We start from the raw sequence: 21,556 nt of genomic DNA on the forward strand, positions 1-21,556 counted from the left end.
AGCAAATCCTGTTATAACCAGATGCAGAAATTGTTACAGTTTTGTTATGAACTGGTTAATCTCACAGTATGGAAACTCTGAACTGCTTGATGTAACTCACACAACTGATACTAAATGGAAAAAAAATTTAACACTTATGAACACATGCACACATACATGCACATAGATGCATCTATACACATTTATCCTCAGAAAACTGAGAAGTTGTTTTCCTTTCAACCAATTTTGAGCCACAGTGACAGTATGATTAAGAACCTGAGCTCTTTTTCTAACTAGCATATGTTCTCAACTATGGAAAAACTGAGGGTCTGACCTTCACTGTGTTCTGCTACAAATCCTAGGACAGACCCTATCCAGCAAAGTCCACTACAACAAAGGGTTATGAGAAGATGCAGCAGGTAGAAGAAGCAAGAAAGCAATTTCACCCGTGCTTTCACTGTGCAAAAAACCTCAAGAGACATACATCAAGATCTCAATGCAGCTGTCAGAACACATAGTCTTCAGGGACTGGCGTCTCCTCCGCAAGTACAGACTCTATTAGAGAAAAATCAATGGCAGTCATTCATCAAAAAACCAGGGCATGCTAGAGAGTGATTCCTGCCCAGCATAGCTTATTGGTCAGGGGAAAGGTTTGCTCCATAAGCTCCTCTTCAGGCTTTCATTTTCAAGATCCCAAATTTCAGCTAGTCATCCTTCCAAGATAAAAAAAAAGGCCTTATTTATAAAGGACAAGGATAAACAAGGGCTGAATCATAGCTCAGCCCAATGTCTTTATTAATAGATTGCATTAAATGCCAAGGATGCGTTTTAGTACCATAAATCACAGAAGTCTCTCCTATTTGCTGTTGTGAACCCATTCTTCCTTTTGCCCAGCAGCCTGGTTCGTGCCATCCCTGTCACTGCTAGATCGTGCTGACAGGACTCCTTCCTGCCATCCACTCATGCACATCCTGAATAGTTTCCTTTTGTTTCTTTCTTACAATGAAACCAGACAAGAGATCCCCATACCTGAGCAAAGATTAGATAAATGCCTCCTAGCAAGATAATGATCAGTCCAGAGACCCACAAGAAGCCTCCAGCCGTGAACTCCATTGGAAATGAAGGCTGCAAGATAAAATCAAAAACCAAAACACTGAAGACAGGCAGAGGTAGTGATGATAACCACCCTGCACCTTTTAAAATCAGTTCCATCCATTCAGGCCTTTCCACATCAAAAGACGACTGGACCTACCTTTACCCGTAAGGGTTGATAGTATGCAATGGCTGTAAAGATGATCATGAATGACAAGTACGAGACAAAACTGAAGTAGAATCTCTTGGAAGCAAACGTTTCCCATTTTTGCTGAAGCAGTTTGTTCAGTGGCTCCAGAACCACCATCTTGTACCGCTTCTACAGAAAAACAACAAAAATGTACCCATGTACCAACAGGAATGTAAAATCACCAGAGCATCATCTTTTTCAGGGCTAGAGTTCAGTGGCTCCAACTAGGATATTGCTAAGGGTTTATTCAGTCAGGCCTTTCAGTATGAATGAAATCAACCATCCCACAAGAAGTAACTTCTGCTTGGCTTTGTCAAGGTATTTGGACACACCCAGGCTTAGGTCAACCAAAGGAGCAAAAATTTCTCTCATATTATAGATTATCAAAGGCATACCAAGCAGACTAAAAATAATAAAATATGCACATACTTCCATCATGCATCTCTTTTCCAGAAAAACAATCATGTGAAACACCACATTATCTTGACATGATGTGCGTAATTATAGAGCAGTACTATAGAAAGGCAGAAAAAATGTTGCTGTCTCACACTCACCGGTGTGTCACTGCTGTATGCCAGAATCTCTAGCACAGAGTTTTCCTCAAAGCTGTCTATAGACGACAAGTCATAGAGAGACACATGGATAGGTCCGTAGGTCCACTCAGTGAACTTGCGTGACAAGTGCCTGTACACTGGGTCTTTGATCTCTCTTTGGATGATGTGCTTGAAGATCTAAAGAGAAACCAGATATGTACCAGAAAAAAATGTATGTAACGAAGGTGTAAAATGAGACAAGCATACATACCCAAATCACCTTCAAATACAGGACACCTGGGCTTTCTGCGTTATACACTTTGATACAGCCAAACACCAGACTATCTGGCTAAAAGAAGGCAAACTAACTACATCTGTTATCAGATCTTCCAGGAGTAGAACCACTTTCGGTTCAGTCTGGCTGTGTTGGCTGGGACAGAGAGCAGGAGCAGCCGGCTGAGACTCTGTAGGACACTAACTGGAGTGGCCTGGTGGGGGCCTCCTTTATTGTCCTAGCAACTTATGGGTTGGGTGCAAGATGCCCCTACCTCAAATCCCACTGCTACATTAAGGGTGTAACTATGGTCTTCCTTGTTCCCTCAGCAACCCCCAGGATTCCCTCTAGTTGCCTTTACCTCCACTTTGCCTGTCTTGGCAGCGAGCTGCAGAGGATTTAATCCATCATAATTCACTATCTCCTCCAGTTTCCATGTTGGGTCAACCTTCACACCTGCCTTCAAGATCTCAACGTATGTTGTGCTCACAAACTTGGTGTTCTCTTCAGTGTCATCTGCAATCATCACCAGGGCATGGAGGACTGTGTTGCCCTGCGTATCCTGCTCCTGGAGCCTGGCTTTCTGGTGGGGATTGTTTAGAAGATATTCCACCACCTCGAGCTGGTTGGTACAAGCAGCCAAGGAGAGAGGGAGTTCACCTGAAGAGATTAGGACAGTATTTGGACAGGAAGCAGAAAGGGGTGAAAAAGAATTAAAAAAAAATAAAAGCAAAATATATTTAGCCTGTAGTTTTACCACTGGAGCACAGAACAAGTTCTTTCTCAGCGTCTCTAGTTTCACATAAGGTTTTGCAGTAAACAATACTCATTTCTGGAGGCAGTTGAAACACTTTCCCAGACTCCTAATTTTTCTAAACTAACCAAGTATTTCTCTCTGTCTGAAGCCCCTCAGATGGGATTAAATACATAAAACCAAAGCTGATGGCAAATGCTCACTGGACACCTCACTGTGAAAGGATTCTGCCATTCAAATAATTACAGGATGGTGGAGATGGCAACCCATGCACAGAGGGCAAAACCCAACTAAGAATTAGTGGCATCATATACAGTACAACAATAAAAAAAGTGAAGGCGTGTTCCACACTGACTCACCAAAATAAAAGTAAATTCCTTCCTTCTTCTTCTTGAAGAATTCACCATGGGCTCTGGCATGGACATCAGCTCCATTCTCTACTAGAAGTTTCACCAAATCTAGGTTCCTTTTCTCTATGGCAATATGTAGTGCTGTCTGGCCTAAGGAAACAGGCAAAACCTATCACTCAGTGTCACTATCAGAGGGAACAGGCAAAGGACTCTTTAGGGAAGCACTGTTTCAACAACTGCTGTACGCTCTGCATAGCAATGCTGCAGCCTCAGTGCTGGGCAGGGAGTGGGTAGCAACTGATGACTTTCAGCAGCGTTCATTGGAAAAGTACGTTGCAAACACGGAGTCAGAAGACAAGCCTCTAGACTACCAGAAATTCAACACAAGACCAGGCAATTGTTCCTGCCTGGCCCTAAGATCCCAAGCAGATATGAGAGGATAAAGACAGCCATACATGTACATGACTAGGCTGCGTGTCTGCTACTAAAAGAATAAGACAAACAGCAGAACTTACTCTTTAATAGTGATATATACTATTGCTTTTGCACTTTTAGATGTGCTTTTTAAGCTTTCCCAAGCAAACCTTCTCATATTCTTGGGTTATTGAACATGTATAACTTCTGTTTTATAAACCAAGAACAAATTTTCTGAGGTCTATAATTCAAGGCTGAAGAAGATGCAGTACCAGAATCAGAAATAAGAGGTGAGTAGGCTGTTAACTGTAACGGCACCAGAACTACCACTTCCCCTTGTTTTCCTGGTATCTGCACATCTCGCCCATCTAATGGAGAAGCTGCTTTGATACAGCATCAGAACAGAAACCTTACCTCTGTAGTAACAGTCAGAGCACGCCACATTGACAAGTGGCCTGGGATTCTGTGTCTTTTGGTCTATTTCCAGCAAAAGTGGGATTGTGTCATTCTTTCCATTTTTTAAGTTCAACAGAGCTTTCATCAAGCAGGTCTTCCCAGTCTTCGCATCTAGCAGAAAAAGAGTATTAAATGGGTTGCGGAAGTACTTTGCATACATCTATGTTACTTGATTCAGAACATAACTCTCACTGTAGAACCAAACACAATAATTATTTTAAAGGCCTTTCTCAGTATTTTTTGTCTGCAATAGAGGCAAAAGCCTTAGGATGCCATAACTAAGGGTATTCTCCATCCTCAGGTGGACATTAGGAAAATAAAATAATGGACAGAGGGCTGGAGAAAGCAAAGAACCATGAGCAAGTTCCCCTGCTTCCCTCCTACATGAACAAGCACCGCCTCTGCTAGCCCTGTTTATGGAGTACTGAGCAGGAAACTACCTGTGTATTCGGAGTTGGTGAGAAATTTGGAGGTCCTCCTCAAGTACTCAAGTAAACCATCCAGTGCCTCAGGGCTGCCCCTTGAGACTGCACTGAAGAGCCTGTCTCTGTCAAAGCGATTTGGGTCCTTTTGGCTACGGAAGAAATGCAGAGTTGTGTGTTAAGAATGTTAAGAAGTTCTGGAGTGTGAAAGACAAGAGTGTACAGTAAATTCTAGTGGGATGGTGTAAGAAAGGAGGGAGGCAGAAAAGTTTGTCAGAAAACCCAAGTATTTTATTTTTAAGTCAAGGGAAAAATAGAGGCACTTATTTCCCAGAATTCTCTTAAGTGGCTGCTCTTTCCATCAGCTGGAGTTCTTCCCAGATCCAGTCTGATGTGCAACCCTGGAACACGTCCAGAGTACAAAGACAGAGAAGCCCAAGATAGCTGCAGGACCAGAGTCAGTCCTATCACATGGTGTGAAGCACTCTGTGAGCTGCTTTACATCCCTCCCTGGCAAGAACAGTTCAGTTGTATAGGGCTCCATGCTAAGCTGCTTTGACACCCAACTTGGCTTATTTAGTGTTAGTTCAGATACACCCAAAAACGCAACACACATCATACACATACCTTCCAAGTAGAGAAGGAAAGGGCTAATACGTTCCTTTTCTGCTTTTAATTACCTCCTACCATATGCCTGTAATATTCCTACACTGCCACTTTTAGTTTAGACTTGGTAAAGTCTATAGGCCCCTACCAGCAGGGATCAGTACAGATCAACAGGGATCATACCCTTGTCAAAAACCCAACAGTTACTCACTTGCTGACGAGTCCTGGCCAATAGTTCAGATTAATCTTGACTTTAGGAGGAAAGTCACTGCTCTCCTTCTGATAAGGTGTCTCCAAGGGTCGTGGCTCGCCTTTCTTTCCATGTCCTGATCTTTCTTCCTTTTTACTAGATGCAGGTTTATCTTCCTGGATACTGTCATCTGTTTCTAGCAATCCCATCAACCTGTTCCTCTGACCTGGGCCTGGCTGCCCATTTGTGAAGTTATCCATTTCCAGCATAGATGGTCTTGCAGATCACCAAAGATGTTCCCCACCGGGAGACTAAACCTGCAAGGGAGAGGGAGAATAACACAATTTGTTCACAAAGCTAGAATGCTTTTGGTGCGGCACAAAGAGGTAAGCATGTTTGCAGGTCCAGCATTCCTACAGTTGACTATGGGTCCCTTGAAGGAGAGCTTGAGTTAATCTCTGCATAGTAGCAGCATCTGAATAAAGGATCAAGGCCATAAATAGGGTATCACTAGAGAAGAAGTTCAAAAGCAGTTCATGGAATACAGGCAACTTGTCTGCAGAACATCTGAACCCCCTTCGTGAGATGACCTCACCTGTTGGCAGCAGCACAGGTTCCTTACATAAAAGGCAAAGAAAGTGGATCTTTAGGAGACTATGATCATTGTTCTTGTCTCAGTGCAGCCAACACAGCTAGTCACCAAGTGGCCAAAAAGATAAGATAACTTTAGCCTTCTTTGGAACAGAGCAGTAAGTTTGTTCATGTTCTCTGTTGGTAAGCATTATGCTATTTCTACAGGGAAAACATACGCACAAATTATGCTCCCCTCACACATTCTCACATTTCACCCTGGGTTAAAGTGAGTGGGATCTCCCCAACATTTGGAGCTATTGGCTATCCATGCAAGACAGGCTTTGAACCTTCAGCTCCACAGCACAGGCAAACACACACCCCACCGCAGCTGCCATGTGGACACTCACAGCCCTCAGAGCCTGAACAGAGCACAGCTCTCCCAAGAGCACAGCTGGATCCAGATCTGCTGTACAGAGAGCATCAGTATTCATCAAAGCACCCAGCCAGCCCACTTCTCCCATCTAATACGTACTCCTTTTTTACTCTTTTGAGGCATCTCTTCATGTGTATCTGATGCATCTCAGATCCACACCCAATGCAAGCTAGCTGTAGTCAGCATATGACTGCAGATTCACACACAGTTTGTGAGGCAGCAAGAAAACATCCACAATTACCAACCTGAAGCAGAGTTTTTTGTAATAACTCCGTCTTTTTCACATGTACTCCCTCCAAATGGTTAACAGGTTTTCTCTGAAGAGAAATCTCCCTTGCTGGGACTACAGCCAGACTCCATAGCCTATACCAGCAAAGAGGTAAATTGACACAGCATAAACATTCTGGCTTAGACTAGGATGTGGAGAAACATAGTTTTAGGCAGGAAAGAGCCACAAAACATCTTTAGGCAGCTCACAGCAAGAAATCCAAGGGCTGATTTCAAGACAAACCATTATGATAATTCAGCCATTCAGTTTAGTCTGCACTCTAACGACAAACATTCCTCTGCACACACAGGCATACACCCTATAATCCCGTTTCAGGCTTATTTCCTCCCCCAAAACACTTACTGGCACATTTGCTGATCCTTTAGAGGGCTATTTGTACTTCCATAATAGTTTGCTTGTGCTTTTCTGTCTTCCTTTCCCCAAAATCATTTCTCAGCTGCAGTTTCCATCTCTCCACAGCGCTCGAGAGAGTTATTTATTGCCAGTCTTGTACAGACAGACTGTCTGGTTTAAAAGCAAGAGCAAAACGGTCCTATAAAAAATCACCCTATAATACATACATCCACTTTGTGCATCCCTAGGAAACACAGAATGCGCACTCTGTTTGCCAGCTCAACTTTCACTTCTCTACTCAAGAACTGAGTTGTTTGTTTCTGCAACTTTACCAAGCCGTTTTGAGTAGCACAGCACAAAAAAGCTCTGCTGTCAAAAGAGGAAGAGCACAGCACTTACCCCAAGTTGCTGCAAGCTCCACCCAAGAACTGATCTGACAAGGAGTCCCAACGGATCCCTCAGAGGGTAAATAATCTCTCAGTAGAAACCAAGCCAAATACCAACAAGTGTTAATAAGCATGAAAGCAGAACCCAAATTATTTACATCCATGGGTGAGAGACCTCTTCCTCTGCAGAGAAGACCACGCTCATATTAGCAGTCTATTAATGGCACAGCATAGAACTCCTGGTTGGTGGTGGTCCATGAGAGAATCCAGGCTTCCTGTGAGAAGGAATAACCACAGATTATTGTTATTTACTCAACTGTATAGCCTTTTGCAAACTGAAGAAGGGCTTGCACAGGAAATTACTAGATGGATTTCTCAATAAGAGAGAGCCAATGAGTGCAGTGCTCTTATATGGGAAAGCTGGCTGGCTACCGCAAATTCATAATGCTTAACCCCTGCCTGCAAGTATAGAGGCAACATCTCATGGCTTTCAGTAACAGCCTGCTCAGATCTCAAGGGAGGCGGCTGATTTGACCCTGACAGTGCTACAGCCCGTGGTTTAGTGGTGAGGTTTGTCACAAGGCGCTCTCAGTTAGCCCCAGGACAAGCAAATATGCAGCGAAACAGCTGAGGTCGACTGTTTGTGTGGGAAGCCAGTTCTCTTCACACAACTTCACACACCCTAGTTACGAGGCAGTGCAAATTGTATGTGACAATAAACTAGCCAGAATGTTACCCCACAGTGTCAGCTGCTCATCACAAGCACAGGAGACTGCACAAAGCAGCCCCAGTTCCAAAAGACTTAAGCCACTGGTTACTTAATTTGCCACTAGTGTCCATTTCTTAATGGATTGGTTCTCCAAAGGAGCACTAGTCTTGGAGAGGCTACTTCTGGGAGCACGGAGTGGCCATCCCTACAACTGACGGCTGTTGAGACCACGCACACACACATACTGCTTCACTTATCACTCACAAAACAGGACCCAGGGGAAACAGAGGACATCAGCCCACACCAAGTGTCTTGTTTTTTCTCTCCCACTCCTAACAGAACTGAGGCCTGAGGAGGCAGTGTGATCATCATTATTTCACGCAGGAGGACATTCAGCACCCACAGCCTCAACAGTCTTCCCCAGCACAATGTTGCTGCAGAGTGATTCTCTCTCATCTGTACTCTGTAGAGGACTGACAATTTAACAAAGACATTTATGTGATCTACAGTTCATCTAGAGAATCTTACTAACTAACAAAATGGCAAAGAGCTCTTCTAGTCAACAGCTTGACAGCAGAGGCACATTCCATGAGAAATCTCAAATGTCTAGTTAACCATTAGTCCAAAAACATTGAGAAGGGGTGTCACATCATGACACACTGAACTCTGGCTGTGGCTTTCTTCTTCCAAAGCCATCACAAGCCAAAAGAGCCTAAAGCAATCCCCATCTGACAGGACTGCAGGATGATGTGAGACTTCCTGGAATGTCACCCATAGAAACATTCCCAGATGGCTTCTACTTTGAGTCAGATGCAGGCTGTGAGACGACCTTCCTATAAATACACCCATTAAATGGCAGGGTGTCTTTTCCTCTTTCATGGTTTTGCATGAGATCACAAGCTTATTTCTCAGATTCCTGTGTTTCAAAATTAAGCTGATCCAGGAAAAATGCAAAGCTGATTACTCTTTCCAGGCTTAATGACATATTAGGACCCATAGAATAGCCTATGAAGAACAAACATCTGCAGATAACATCTGCAAAACCAGATCTCATTTCTCCTGTCTCTCATTCCAGCCTTGCACTGATTTAGTTCAGTTTACTTGTGTTACTTTATTTACTGTGATATCAATATAGATTCAGGCCCAGGAGTTTAGCTCAGACTTAGGGGTTTAAATCCTCTTGGGCTTTCCCCCGAGCTTTCATGGGAGTCAGCCCACCATTCTAGCCAAGGAATGAAATGAGCCCACAAAAGTGCATCATAGCACAGTTCTTTCTGTGCATCTGGTTTTAATAGCTTACACAGAGGAAGGAGAATGTGCAGCTTGCTGGGAAAGGAATCACCGCCAGCTGAGAGGTCACCACAGCAAAACAGAAACATGGAGCTGCTGGGGGAACACAGCAACACTGGAATGCACACACACATGCGCACATGCTTTCGCAGAGAGTACACTACGGTAAACACTTGCACTTCCATTTCAGAGTAGGGAGAAGCAAGGCAGAAAAAAAATACAAGATCTGCCCAGACGTGCGCTTGCCAGGGACAGTGTTCCGAGGTCGGTAATAGGATTATGTCACTGCTGCACACTAGCCAGCTGAGCCGCTTATGATGCTTAACAAGCATCTTGCCACCAAAATTTAAAATCCTGATAGCTGTTAGGACTCAGGATAAAGCCATCCAAAGCAGCATGCAGGGAGAACAAAAGAAGCAATTTCATTTCACCTATCTGCCAGCCTGAATTTTCAAAAGCAACATGTGATCCTCTTGCCTTTTGAGGCTTTTATTTGGGGGAACAAGAAGGAATCCTGCAGTTGCTCAGTACTTACTTTACTGATGACAATGTGTCTGATGGCGTGAAGTTTATCCTGACAGGAAAGACATTCAGTGGAAACCTTAAGCATGGGAAGAGAGAAAGAAAACTCTTAACTACTAAGTGAAATTTTAAGTCAAATCAATGACTGTATTTTATTAATATTATAAAATATATCCATAATTATGATATAATTACAGATGATATACAAAGAAGCACAGTAATTCATGGCAGGAAAAGCAATGACCACAACCTGCTTAAACAGAAGGCAAAAGGAAGCATGAGGAAGATGGCATTCTGAGAAGATGGAAACAGGCACATTTCCTAAAAATATATATTCTCTGTTCACCTAAGTGCCCATTTTTACCAAATACTGAAAAATGTAATAGTCTTATGATTAATATCACATTTTGTGCATGCTGTAAATATAAGAACAAAGTCGCTTACATGGGTCTGTAATTTAATTACAGCATTGATCTGCAGCCGGTTTAAGGAGCAGCAGGTCAAAATCATCTTCACAGGAGAAGGGACGCCTGCAATAAAGCACACAAGGGTGGACCATTAAAATTCTCTCCAGAACAACAGATCAGCCAGTGCTTCATTCAAACCCCAAGAAAGCCACATGGTTAAGAAAAACCTGTTTCTTTTAATGATGTACTTTCACACTTGGGAAACAATCTAGTATTTTTGCAAGGCCAGACTTTTTTTCGTTTAACTGTTATGTGAAACCCACACTGAAGGGATGAATTTTAGCAGCTTCATCTGTTATAGTTACACAGATGGAATCTATACCTCTAGAGACACCAGCCACTACCCAATCTAAAATGCAAATATTCTTTAATACAATTCCTTGTCAGAACTTGTCTGACAGCCTGGGGATTCAATTAATTTACGTGACAGTATTTCTGTAACTACTGGTCTTACATCACAATATTTAAAGGCTCCTATCTATATACTTCTTAGGCCTTTGAAGGAACCATCCACTTCTCTTATTCCTTAAATGGAAGTATCTTACTACTTGATGTATCCCTTTCTGTAGGATTACAGCCTGAAGGAATACTCCACTGACAATCAAATAGCGGCAAAATACGAAATCCAAGAGTCATGGTCCAAAACAACACTTCTGTGGCGAAACAGTGACACCCACTGGCCTCTACGCATCTGATTTCCTGCTGCTTGTGAAAACAACCTGGATAGGAAATTCCTTGGGGGGGGGGAAGAAAAAAAAAAAAAAAAAAAAGATTTGCAAGCATATACTTGTGAGAATTACAGCCATTCACTTACTCTGTATCAGAATAGTTAACAGAAACTTCTCTAATTTGAAAACTCAAGTTCCAAATAAGGCTGGTTTTGATGACGCAGCGAAGTTCCATAAAAATAAAATTGTGCAGCCAAGGATCTTTGAACAAAGCTGCTACACTACCCCTTTGGAACTGCAGACAAGACTGCAAAACCCCTGAGGTATTCCCAGTGTTTACCTGCCTTAACCCTCACTTTCCCTATATGATTACATTTTGGGGCAGCTGCTCTCTGAGCAAAATAATAAAAGCATCCAAATCCAGTATAACAGGGTTATCTCACTTGTCTTCTTAAAACAGAAGTATTTTATTAAAAGCACAGGAAACAAAAACCCCCAAATCTTGGATTTTTTAATTTTTAAGAGAGAACATACTAGATAGCAACTGAAGCTATAAGAAAAAAACCAAAGGCCAGTCACAAAGCTCAGCTTGCAGCAGGATTAAAAGACGTTGTCAGAATCTGTTGTCAATGTGGGAGCATTAGGATTATTCTATTTCAGTAGCATATAGATTCCAGCTAAAGCCTATTACATTCTTATTTTAGTTATGAATAGTTGGCTCTCAGCAGATTGAACTGAGGTACTGCTACATCATAAGAAAAATAAATATACCTTAACAATATCAATCATTCATACTGCCTGATACCTCTCACTTTGCCTTTTGTTCACAACTAGTTCAGCACAAACAATGCATGTTATGCATATTTGTGTTTACATTTCCTTGTCATTTATATAATTTCCCTAATTCACCTCATTTAAGATAAATTGCAAAGATTTTTCTTTGTTAATGATGAAATGCCTTGCAGTCACCTCATCTGGCTACCCCCCATTAGGCGAGGGATCAGAAGCCTCAATAACACAGCTCCTGTAAGAGGGACCAGCCCAGCACCGTGCCCCCGCAGCCAGCCACCTGAGCTCTTCCCCCAGGTAAGTGCTGCAACACCGCAGGGCCTGGGGACGTCACTCCCTGGGCTTTGGCTTTAAGGATGTGCTGTTCTGTACTATTTCTAGTAAGCCAAACGTAGACCTAATTAACTTTCAGCACGAGCCCCACCTAAGGAAATCTTCCTACAGGGCTGGGGAAAACAGCACACGGGCACAGTGAGGCTGCCTGGACTAGGCCTGAGCTGTACACACAATCACAAAACGCCTGAACGTTCCCCCCTCTGCCCACTGCTTATTCCCCCAGGTGCAACAGCAGAGCAAAGCAGGCTCCATGCATGGCTCCGCAAACGGCACCACCAGAGGCCATGGTTCACCAGGGGTTTGGCTCAGCCCGGGTAAAGCTCCAGTGAGCACACGCTGAGCAGCTGATGCGCACCCACCGGCCAGCTACACATCACCCTGCCGGGGTCCCAATCGCCCTGCCGGGGTCCCCGTCCCGAAACCCCTCACACAGCTCTGTGCAACGCCAGCAGCAGCTGGCGCTGCCTAATGAGCCTGGGCACCACAGCGCAGGAGCAACACGTCTGCGATGGCTCTCCTCCCGTGACTAACCCGGGAGGAAGGCCACCTGCCATTCACAGGCTGGCGTCTAAACCAAAGCAGGCGCTACCTGCAGCCTGCGTTATCTGACCAGCGTCTGCAACCACGCAGCACAGCTCAATTATTACAGCTTGAGAAAGGACACCTCTTCATTATGAGCCAGACAAGATAAAGCAGCTAGTTTTACCATGGAGCAAATCTGTAGCAAAAAAAATAATGCAAATTCATTCAGTGCCACATCTCCAGACTACAGATGGCTCAGGGAGTTTATACACTACCGACCAGCATGGACCATACTATGACACCCAGGATCTGAGGATGGGTGGGGTTGGAAGGGACTCTGGAGGCAGTCCCACCCAGCCTCCTTACTCAACTGGGGCCACCTACAGCTGGCTGCCCAGACCCATGTCCAGATGGCTTTTGAGTATCCCCAAGAAAGGAGTCTCCACCTCTCTGGGCAAGCTGCCCAGGTGGCTAAACTGGAAAAAAAGCAAGACCTGGCTAAGCAGCTAAACTGCAAAAAGCATAGAGTGAAAAAGCCAAAGCAGCAATTGCAGAAAAACTCAATACAAGGAAACCATCTCTTTAGACAGGGAAGCAAGCCCTGCAGCTAAAAAAAAAAAAAACCAAAAAAAACAAAAAACAACAAAAAAAACCCCACCCAAAACCCCAACAAAAACCACCCCAAAAAGAAAGCTATCAGTTACAACCATCAAAACCACATTGAACTTGGTTTCAATGTGCAGTTTTCTACAAAAAGAGTAGCATAACTTTTTGGCCACAATTGAAGCTGGGCTAAGAATGCACTGCCAGTGCAAGTGCATTCTTACCCCAGATAGGTTATGTTACATTGAAAGCTGAAAGAGGAACAAACTCAGATTGCAATGCTACAGTTGCCAGTATCTACCCAGATGGTGCAAAACACATGGCTACCAGTGAAAAGCAAAGTGCACCAGCACAGTACACACAGCATACAGTTGCCAAGACTGTTTTAAGTTAAGCAGCTGTCAAAATTCAACACATGAAGACTGACAGCCACAATCCTTACAACCCAGACGAGTTTCTGTGATGGTGCACACAATTACACCCACAAGACCCCACCACTCAGTTGAACTAAACCATCCTAAGCCCATCTGTATGACTTTCCTTGCCCCACCCCATAAAAAAAAAAAAAAAAAACCAAAAAATACTCAGTGAGAAGTCCCAAGCTTTTAGCATTAAAGAATCACATAAAATTTACTTAAACCAGAAGTTACAAGCCCTCACATACTGCCATTCACTACTTAAGGCAGTTTTCACCTGCCTCAATTCTGTGATTGAGACTTCCCCAGCTCACAGCTTCCACATCATTCTAAGTAGCTTCTTTTACTTTGAAGAGTCTGTTACTGGGGTGGACAAGTTTTTGTACCAAAACCCACCATTCATGTTTGCTTACCCCCCACCCGAGCATACCATGACTGGTAGCTTCACAGCAGTGTCAAGACTGTCACCCTTGGCTCAGGACTAGACTAAAATTAACACACCAACTGCAGCAACCCCCACCCTGCTGTACCGACACTTGGGCTCCTGTACTTGGTTTGTAGCTTTCCAGGACCTGTAACAGAACATACCTTCCTGGAAGCGAGCATTACAACTCTAGGAACAAGAAACAACATGGCAGTAGTGCTTGAATTAAGACTTTAATCCAGATCGGTTTCATCCACAAGATCCTCATTATACATGCAAAGAGACTTAAACTGCCATGGAAAAAAGCCAAAGAAAGCAAGTCATTTAATACACTGATTTTACTACCTTGAACCAAGACAAGACAAGTTGTAATGTGCAACAGAAAACTTTATTAGCATTTCAGACAGTTGTTCAGCAGTTACTTCAGCTTGCATTAACCTTGCTCATTTAACTTAAGACATGTAATAACTACAGTGCAAACACAAGTGCTACGGCAATCTTGTCAAGCAAGATGCACCATTAACTTAACAGCCACCCCTCAGGCGGAGCACAAGATGGAGGGTGGATTCCTTCTGGATGTTGTAGTCTGACAGGGTGCGCCCATCTTCCAGCTGCTTGCCAGCAAAGATCAGCCGCTGCTGGTCGGGGGGAATGCCTTCCTTGTCCTGGATCTTGGCCTTCACATTCTCAATGGTGTCACTGGGCTCGACCTCAAGGGTGATGGTCTTGCCAGTCAGGGTCTTCACAAAGATCTGCATGCCACCTCTCAGACGCAGCACAAGATGGAGGGTGGATTCTTTCTGGATGTTGTAGTCTGACAGGGTGCGCCCATCTTCCAGCTGCTTGCCAGCAAAGATCAGCCGCTGCTGGTCGGGGGGAATGCCTTCCTTGTCCTGGATCTTGGCCTTCACATTCTCAATGGTGTCACTGGGCTCGACCTCAAGGGTGATGGTCTTGCCAGTCAAGGTCTTCACAAAGATCTGCATGCCACCCCTCAGGCGGAGCACAAGATGGAGGGTGGATTCCTTCTGGATGTTGTAGTCTGACAGGGTGCGCCCATCTTCCAGCTGCTTGCCAGCAAAGATCAGCCGCTGCTGGTCGGGGGGAATGCCTTCCTTGTCCTGGATCTTGGCCTTCACATTCTCAATGGTGTCACTGGGCTCGACCTCAAGGGTGATGGTCTTGCCAGTCAGGGTCTTCACAAAGATCTGCATGCCACCCCTCAGGCGGAGCACAAGATGGAGGGTGGATTCCTTCTGGATGTTGTAGTCTGACAGGGTGCGCCCATCTTCCAGCTGCTTGCCAGCAAAGATCAGCCGCTGCTGGTCGGGGGGAATGCCTTCCTTGTCCTGGATCTTGGCCTTCACATTCTCAATGGTGTCACTGGGCTCGACCTCAAGGGTGATGGTCTTGCCAGTCAGGGTCTTCACAAAGATCTGCATGCCACCCCTCAGACGCAGCACAAGATGGAGGGTGGATTCTTTCTGGATGTTGTAGTCTGACAGGGTGCGCCCATCTTCCAGCTGCTTGCCAGCAAAGATCAGCCTCTGTTGGTCAGGGGGAATGCCTTCCTTGTCCTGGATCTTGGCCTTCACATTCTCAATGGTGTCACTGGGCTCGACCTCAAGGGTGATGGTCTTGCCAGTCAAGGTCTTCACAAAGATCTGCATGTTGAACTGCAAAACGTACAGAAATTTCAGCTTTAACTACTTAGTAAGATATAGTCTTTAACTACTTGTAAAAGACAACCGCCATTTCACGCTGTAACACCAGTTACCGTTTGTTTTATATTTATGAACATTTTCTATAAATATTCCCCGAATTTCGCCTAATAAATATCTTCTCAGGTTCGGCATGCTGTGTTACTCTAGCGGAGTGCTCGCAGTACCTCTTGCCAGTGGCTCCCCAAGCCGGCGCAGCCGCCCCCCCCCCCCCCGCGGCACAGGGACCGCCCGGCAGGCAGCTGCGCGGCGCCGCTCCCCCGGCAGTGACTCAGCAGCCCGCTTCCGGGCAAGGCGGCGCGGCCTCCGCCATCTTCACCTTTAGACTCTCTTCCTACTTCCCACGAAGTAACGATTTTATTTGTCTTCTACCCCCCTCCTCACTCAGCGACACACTTCAGAGCACGACGAGACTCCGCACAACCCTTCTCCCCCCCCCCCCCCCCCCCCAAAAAAAATATCACTGCCCCACAAGCACCCGTTTTATGCCTCCCTAGCCACACCAACACTCTCGTTCCTCCCCCTTCGAAACCCCGAAACAATCCCATCTCCCGACTCACGTCTCACGTCTCCGGCCCTGAACGATACCTCTCAGCACTCTCTACTTCGTCCCGTCGCAGCACGGATATGCGCTGTGACGCAGCACCACCCTTATTTATACCGTTCCTGTCAGGGCCAATCTCCGCCCTCGTAAACTGACGTATCCATCCGCCTCCCAAAGTAGTCCCAAGTAAAAGACCACTGTTTTGCAAAATACTCGCCTTTCTTCTCCTGAAATCTTTCTGGAGGGGGCAAAGGGATCCTGGACTCCTAGTGCGGGGCCTCGGACCCTTAAAAATCTGGAAATTTCTGAGTGCGCGGATGAATCTGGAGGCGCGGTGAAGCGGTTACCAGAAAGAACGGCAAGCTCGGCAGAGATTGGCACAGCAGCCAAAGAGTGGGTGTTGATTGGTTGGTCCGGGGGCAAGCCAGAGAAGGGCGGGGGGGCGGCTGTAAGGAAAGCTCTGGAAGATTCGGGTGCTACTCAGAGCTGATTGGTGCGCGGTGAGGTCAGCCCTGTTGCTAGGAGGGAGCCGCCTTGCGGAGGCAGATTTTGGCGGGGAGGGGTGTGCGCGCATGCGGGCTGGGGCTGCCGCACTGCCCTGCGCGGTGAGGGAGCGGTGCCCGCGGGCATGGCGGCGGTCTCTTTTAGCCCCTTTTGCGGCCCCACACAACGCTTAGGGAAGAGCCTGGCCTGGCCTGGCGGCACAGTACCCCGGAGAACGAGAGGCAGCACTTGGTGCATGTGTTCTGTTGAACCACTGAGATCGCAGCGCATCTGCCTGACCCCCTCCCCTGGGTGGTGTGAGGTGATTCATGGCAGAGCCTGGAACAATCTGTAAGGCCAGGCCTGTCGCTGTGAGAAAAAGCCGGGAAAAGCTGAAGTGAGCTTAGCAAAACTAAGAAGATGTTACTTAGAAATGTGGCAAGTGTCAGTGACTCGTGGTGCGTCACGCTTGCTGCCAGTGAGCTTGCCCCTCATCACGCAGCCCATTTCCTGCAGCCCTTTGAACCCATTTCAGCCAGCTGACAAATTCTTTAACGTGAGGTTGCAAAACAGGCCCTGTAATGAAATGCTGACATCTGAAATTCAAATGGTTGTTTACTTGCCTTCAGAACAGGAAGCTTTGATCAGGTTATGGAGCAACTGCCATCTGTGAACTGATGAGGAAACATGCTTCGTATTAATTATGCTTCATCATACCTTTCGGAGTGGCTTTTAACTCATTTTACATCATACTATATCTGGAACACACAAAATCCAAACAGGTTTTTACGTGGCAGTGTTTTATCTGCAGCTAGCTCCTGGCTTCCCTGAAGATGAACTTGCTGTTAAATCCCCCACTCACAAAGCACACAGGTAAAAGGCACGATTTGGCACAGAGCTACTCTATTTCCCCCTTAAAAAAAAAAAAAAACAAACCCAATAAAAAAGCCCACCACCACATCCTTGTGCTTTCCTTTCTCCTAACAGGGCTTGTGTCTGCCAGTGCCTCCTGGTTTACAGTAAAAAAGGAAATAAATCATCCCAATGGTAATTATTCATGATGTAGAAACAGGAGGAGGGGAAAATGGTAACTGCAGAGTTCAGAGACAGCTCCATGGCAATAACCAACCTTGGAAATACTCTTCAGCTATATAAATTTAGGAAAAAGGCAGATTTAGGCAATAGCACATTTGTTTTCTTTATGCTGTCAGTGTTTCCAATAGGTTCATTTTGTTTGCATGGTGCAAGGGTGCCTAAATGTTTGCTCCAAGCCTGTATGTCCCAGGCACTGCTCCAGGAACAGTGTCCCCCAGCCAAACAATACCATGGAGTCCTGAGAGGAAGGCCATGAGTAAGTAATATTTAGAAATGTAAAAAGCCACATCTGTTAAACTGGAGATTAACCACAGGCTAATCTAAAGACTGGCTTGTGTTTGAGGACATCAGGCTTGTGTTAAGGATTTTAGTGTGCATGTCTTTGTTTTTTAATGTCCCTCTAGATGGGAGAAATTTCTGTTGTTGGTTTTTTTTTCTCCTCCTTTCCGTGTAAACCAGAAAACACAGGAGCCCTCGTTTTATTTTAAGGTATGGCTAAATCCCATGACTAATCTGCTTTCACTATTGTTGTTCAGTTTCTGTTAAGGTATTCAAATCAAGAGATCAGAATAAAGTCTCCACTGATGGGTCTACAATGGGTAGTTCTTTAAATACCTTGTTAATAATGGCTCCTGAAAAATTCATTCTTCAGGGAAATGATGTTATCCAAAGCAAGTGCAGACAGCAACATGCTGACATCGAATGCAGACTCCATTTTAAAAATAATTATGGATTAAATACATCAGTTCCATGCAAAAAAGCCTCATTATTTTCCTCAGTTATCCCTCTGTCAAAAGAGATAAACAAGAGTTAGGCTTTGTGCACACAACTCCAGAGCCTAGCAGAATTAAACTAATTTCTGTAGCCTTCGGGCAGGGTACTCCACACAGGCCACCATTAGCATTCTGAAGCCTTCACTGATTGGATTAATTTAATTCTCCTAAGTACTAATCTGCAATAGCCATCTACATGCCAGTACAGAACCCACTTCTCCTGTCCCAGGGTGGGCTGAATACACATAGCTTCTTAAATACCTCTTTTCCTGGCCCTTGGCTTTTTTCCCTGTGGTGAACTCATGCCCCAAATGTTACGTATTTCATACCTGCACAGATTTTGTATACTACTTCAATTATAATGATTATCAAGGTGAAAGGTACTTCTTTGTAAAGTCAGAATGCAGTGTTTATATATTGCAGGCCAGATTCTGCCGCATTTTCAAACATTACGTGGTACAGAACAATCTTCCAAGCTGGAGGTGATGGCCTTATGACTTCCTTTTACTGAATTTCAGCTTTACTTCAGAATTTCTGTAGAAAATATTTCACTACCTGAATTTGATACAGCGAAAGGAGATCTGTTTATTCTTAAATGGTGCAGGAACTATTTTGGTTGTACAAAGCAGATGTATTTAACATACACACAGTGGCAACTGTTCCTAGAGTAGCTTTTGGTGAATAGGGATCATCAAGCAGCTGACTGTGAACTGTATATAAATAAATGCAAAGCTGAAAAAACAAATCTGTAGCTTGTGACTGGCCTGACTGCACAGGTGGTTCCAGCCTTTGCCAGGGCATGGGGCCTGCAGTTGGGAATACATACTTCTTTCCAAGTGGTTTCAGAAGTAGGTCATTGGGCAGTAGTACAAAGCAACCTACTTTCAGAAGAGAAGAATCCCGTGTCCAAGAAATGTTTCTAACAAATCTGTACATTCTAGAACACAAGCTGGGTCTATTTTTTAGGTATGTTAAGTCCTAGCAACAGTGTATCGTTTCTACATGAGCAATGTCAAATGGAGCAATCTGTTTATCTTTAGTTACAAGGGTTTAACTTGGGACAGCCAGCCAATCAGGCGATTTGAGTATGTGTACCAAGTTCAGTATGGTACCTTTGTTCAGATAAAAGCAGGGCTACTTGCCAGAGGGAAAAAACAATGTATATTCCTATCTCATAATATTACTCATAACTACCTCAGGACTCTCTGTATATGCCACAGGATAATTATATTTACCTATACACAGTTGTGGAGATAAATACTTTCTCCCCAAACCCGTGACATTGCACCAAGGCCCAGTCCCTGCTGAAGTTCCAGCCACAAGACAAACAGAGCTGTGGCATATTACTGCTTGTCCCTGTACTGCCAAGCTCAAGGGTTACAAAAATAGTCACAGTTCAAAGTACTGTGAGATAGACTGTCATATTATGAGATTACCAAAATAAGACAACTATCTGGGTTTTGTTTTTTAAGCCTTATGCTAAAAATACCTTAAACAAACAAAGTTTTTAATAAGCTACCAACTTCAGGAGCTGAAAGCATAAGAAAAACAAATAGGTATCCAGATTTGTAGTAAAAAGAAGAAAATAATACTCCTTTGCCTCGCTGTTTGTTTAAAGCATATTTTGACTTCGCAGAGCACATGGGATACAGCTTTAAGACCTGGGCTGCCATGATAAACAGGCTTGGGCATGTCTTTGTAGGTCTAAACGATCCAGAGGAACATGTGTCAATTCACTATGCTTCTGATGTAAGACTTCTAAGGGGCATTTTGTAAAGACGCCATCAGCCTAAAATCACAGGTTTGTGCCTGCGTGTTATGCCAGTGAAAGCAACAATTAACAGCTAGGTCTATTCTAAAAATTACTTGTCTGCATCTTTTCAGTCTGCCTCCAGCCTGTGAGTCTTTTGGATCTGATCCAAGCTGCACTGCAGTGAAGGAGCTCTCTTTGTTCACGTTCTCGCTGCTGCTGCGTCTGAACCGATTTAGTATGTGGTTTCTGGGGTGAGGTTTTTCAGCAGGATAGCAAAGAGGCACCCTGAAAAATAGAAAGACAGAAGAAAGAAGTCCTAAACTGTTGTTATTCATTATTATTACATTTCAATAGAATCTCTCCAACAGCGAACAAAACCAAATACTGTCAAGGCCATCCATTGGCACAGAGGTGGTAGCTCCTGTATTTTGTTTTCAGATCCATCTCGGATCTCTTGGTGGTGAGGAGAATGTCCCAAACGCTTCCCCCTCCACAACAGAAAGACTAAGATCCAAGCACTGACGTTTTTCTCCCCTGCTCAAGCCAGTAGTTTTAATTACCTCTGTTCTTTTAAGTGTGGTGTTGGCTATACACTCCTCCTAGTCCCCTGCTTCTTAGACGAAAAGCATCTACAGTTCCTAATTCCCTTTAACCCACAAAAGTGTAGCTGCTTTCAATGCTGCTTTTGTGATGAAAATGCCCTTACAGACAGAATCTCAATGCAGGCTGCAAGCCAGGTCTGCAGAGCTGAGTCATTGTTACACAAGCAGAGCTGAGATGGCACAGAAAAATATCTTTGTACTTTAACATTAAAACACGCCAGCTGTTGAACTTCAAATATCACAAGACACCTAAAGAGAACAGTGAGTGATTTACTGGACTTTTCCTCTTGTCCATCCCTTCGTCTTTCTGAATAGTTCTTCCTTCTCCATTTTGTCTCAGAAGCTTAGGAGCAAAAGCATTCTTCATCAAGCTACTGGCTTCTACTAAAGTTCTGCAAACATTGCATCAGATCTGGAAGTAATGTACCAGTGAAAGCTGTTAACTGTTTGGGCACTGGGAAATGCCCTGTGCCCACTGACAACACAGTACACAACCACTGACATTTAGGGCTTGAAAATCAGAATACCAGTGAAATTCATCATCAGCCAGAGATCCACTATGAAG

General features: G+C 44.5%; 2 protein-coding genes across 17 annotated transcripts in view; both read right to left on the minus strand.

Annotated features, from left to right (window-relative positions):
- Positions 1-10,965, minus strand: part of LOC130145817 (transient receptor potential cation channel subfamily V member 2-like) — a 49,347-nt gene extending 38,382 nt beyond the window's left edge. For 4 of the 14 annotated variants that reach the window (XR_008820704.1, XR_008820703.1, XM_056331297.1 and 1 more), the window contains exons 1-16: positions 10,862-10,964; positions 10,240-10,325; positions 9,809-9,874; positions 8,229-8,456; positions 7,288-7,549; positions 6,898-7,059; positions 6,512-6,629; positions 5,282-5,577; positions 4,483-4,616; positions 4,001-4,153; positions 3,182-3,322; positions 2,430-2,728; positions 1,816-1,992; positions 1,232-1,390; positions 1,009-1,104; positions 464-534 (exon numbers count right to left, since the gene is read on the minus strand). Coding sequence is in view for 12 of the 14 variants with exons in the window: in XM_056331297.1 (XP_056187272.1) it covers positions 464-534; positions 1,009-1,104; positions 1,232-1,390; positions 1,816-1,992; positions 2,430-2,728; positions 3,182-3,322; positions 4,001-4,153; positions 4,483-4,616; positions 5,282-5,529 (1,478 nt within the window). In the remaining 2 variants the exon portion in view is untranslated. Of the gene's footprint in view, positions 1-463; positions 535-1,008; positions 1,105-1,231; positions 1,391-1,815; positions 1,993-2,429; positions 2,729-3,181; positions 3,323-4,000; positions 4,154-4,482; positions 4,617-5,281; positions 5,578-6,511; positions 6,630-6,897; positions 7,060-7,287; positions 7,632-8,228; positions 8,457-9,808; positions 9,875-10,239; positions 10,326-10,861 lie in introns of those variants that run through there. The other 10 variants (XM_056331304.1, XM_056331313.1, XM_056331223.1 and 7 more) reach the window with 9 other exon arrangements.
- Positions 10,966-14,234: 3,269 nt separating this feature from the next.
- UBB (ubiquitin B) lies at positions 14,235-16,624 on the minus strand. 3 transcript variants are annotated; one of them, XM_056331497.1, is made up of 2 exons: positions 16,503-16,624; positions 14,235-15,696 (listed from the first exon to the last, which is right to left on the minus strand). In XM_056331497.1, exon 2 carries the CDS (start codon positions 15,688-15,690, stop codon positions 14,545-14,547), a length of 1,146 nt encoding a protein of 381 aa, XP_056187472.1. In that variant the 5' UTR covers positions 15,691-15,696; positions 16,503-16,624; the 3' UTR covers positions 14,235-14,544. The 3 variants fall into 3 exon arrangements, with proteins under 3 accessions (XP_056187472.1, XP_056187457.1, XP_056187466.1); XM_056331482.1 differs by lacking the exon at positions 16,503-16,624 and adding an exon at positions 16,302-16,428; XM_056331491.1 differs by lacking the exon at positions 16,503-16,624 and adding an exon at positions 16,330-16,349.
- Positions 16,625-21,556: the final 4,932 nt, after the last annotated feature.

This window comes from Falco biarmicus, chromosome 1 (genome assembly GCF_023638135.1).
Source record: "Falco biarmicus isolate bFalBia1 chromosome 1, bFalBia1.pri, whole genome shotgun sequence".
Lineage (NCBI taxonomy): Eukaryota > Metazoa > Chordata > Aves > Falconiformes > Falconidae > Falco > Falco biarmicus.

What these genes read in the sequence shown, in the direction of transcription:
- UBB (XM_056331497.1), bottom strand. Translation starts at nt 15,690, where the DNA reads ATGCAGATCTTTGTGAAGACCTTGACTGGCAAGACCATCACCCTTGAG.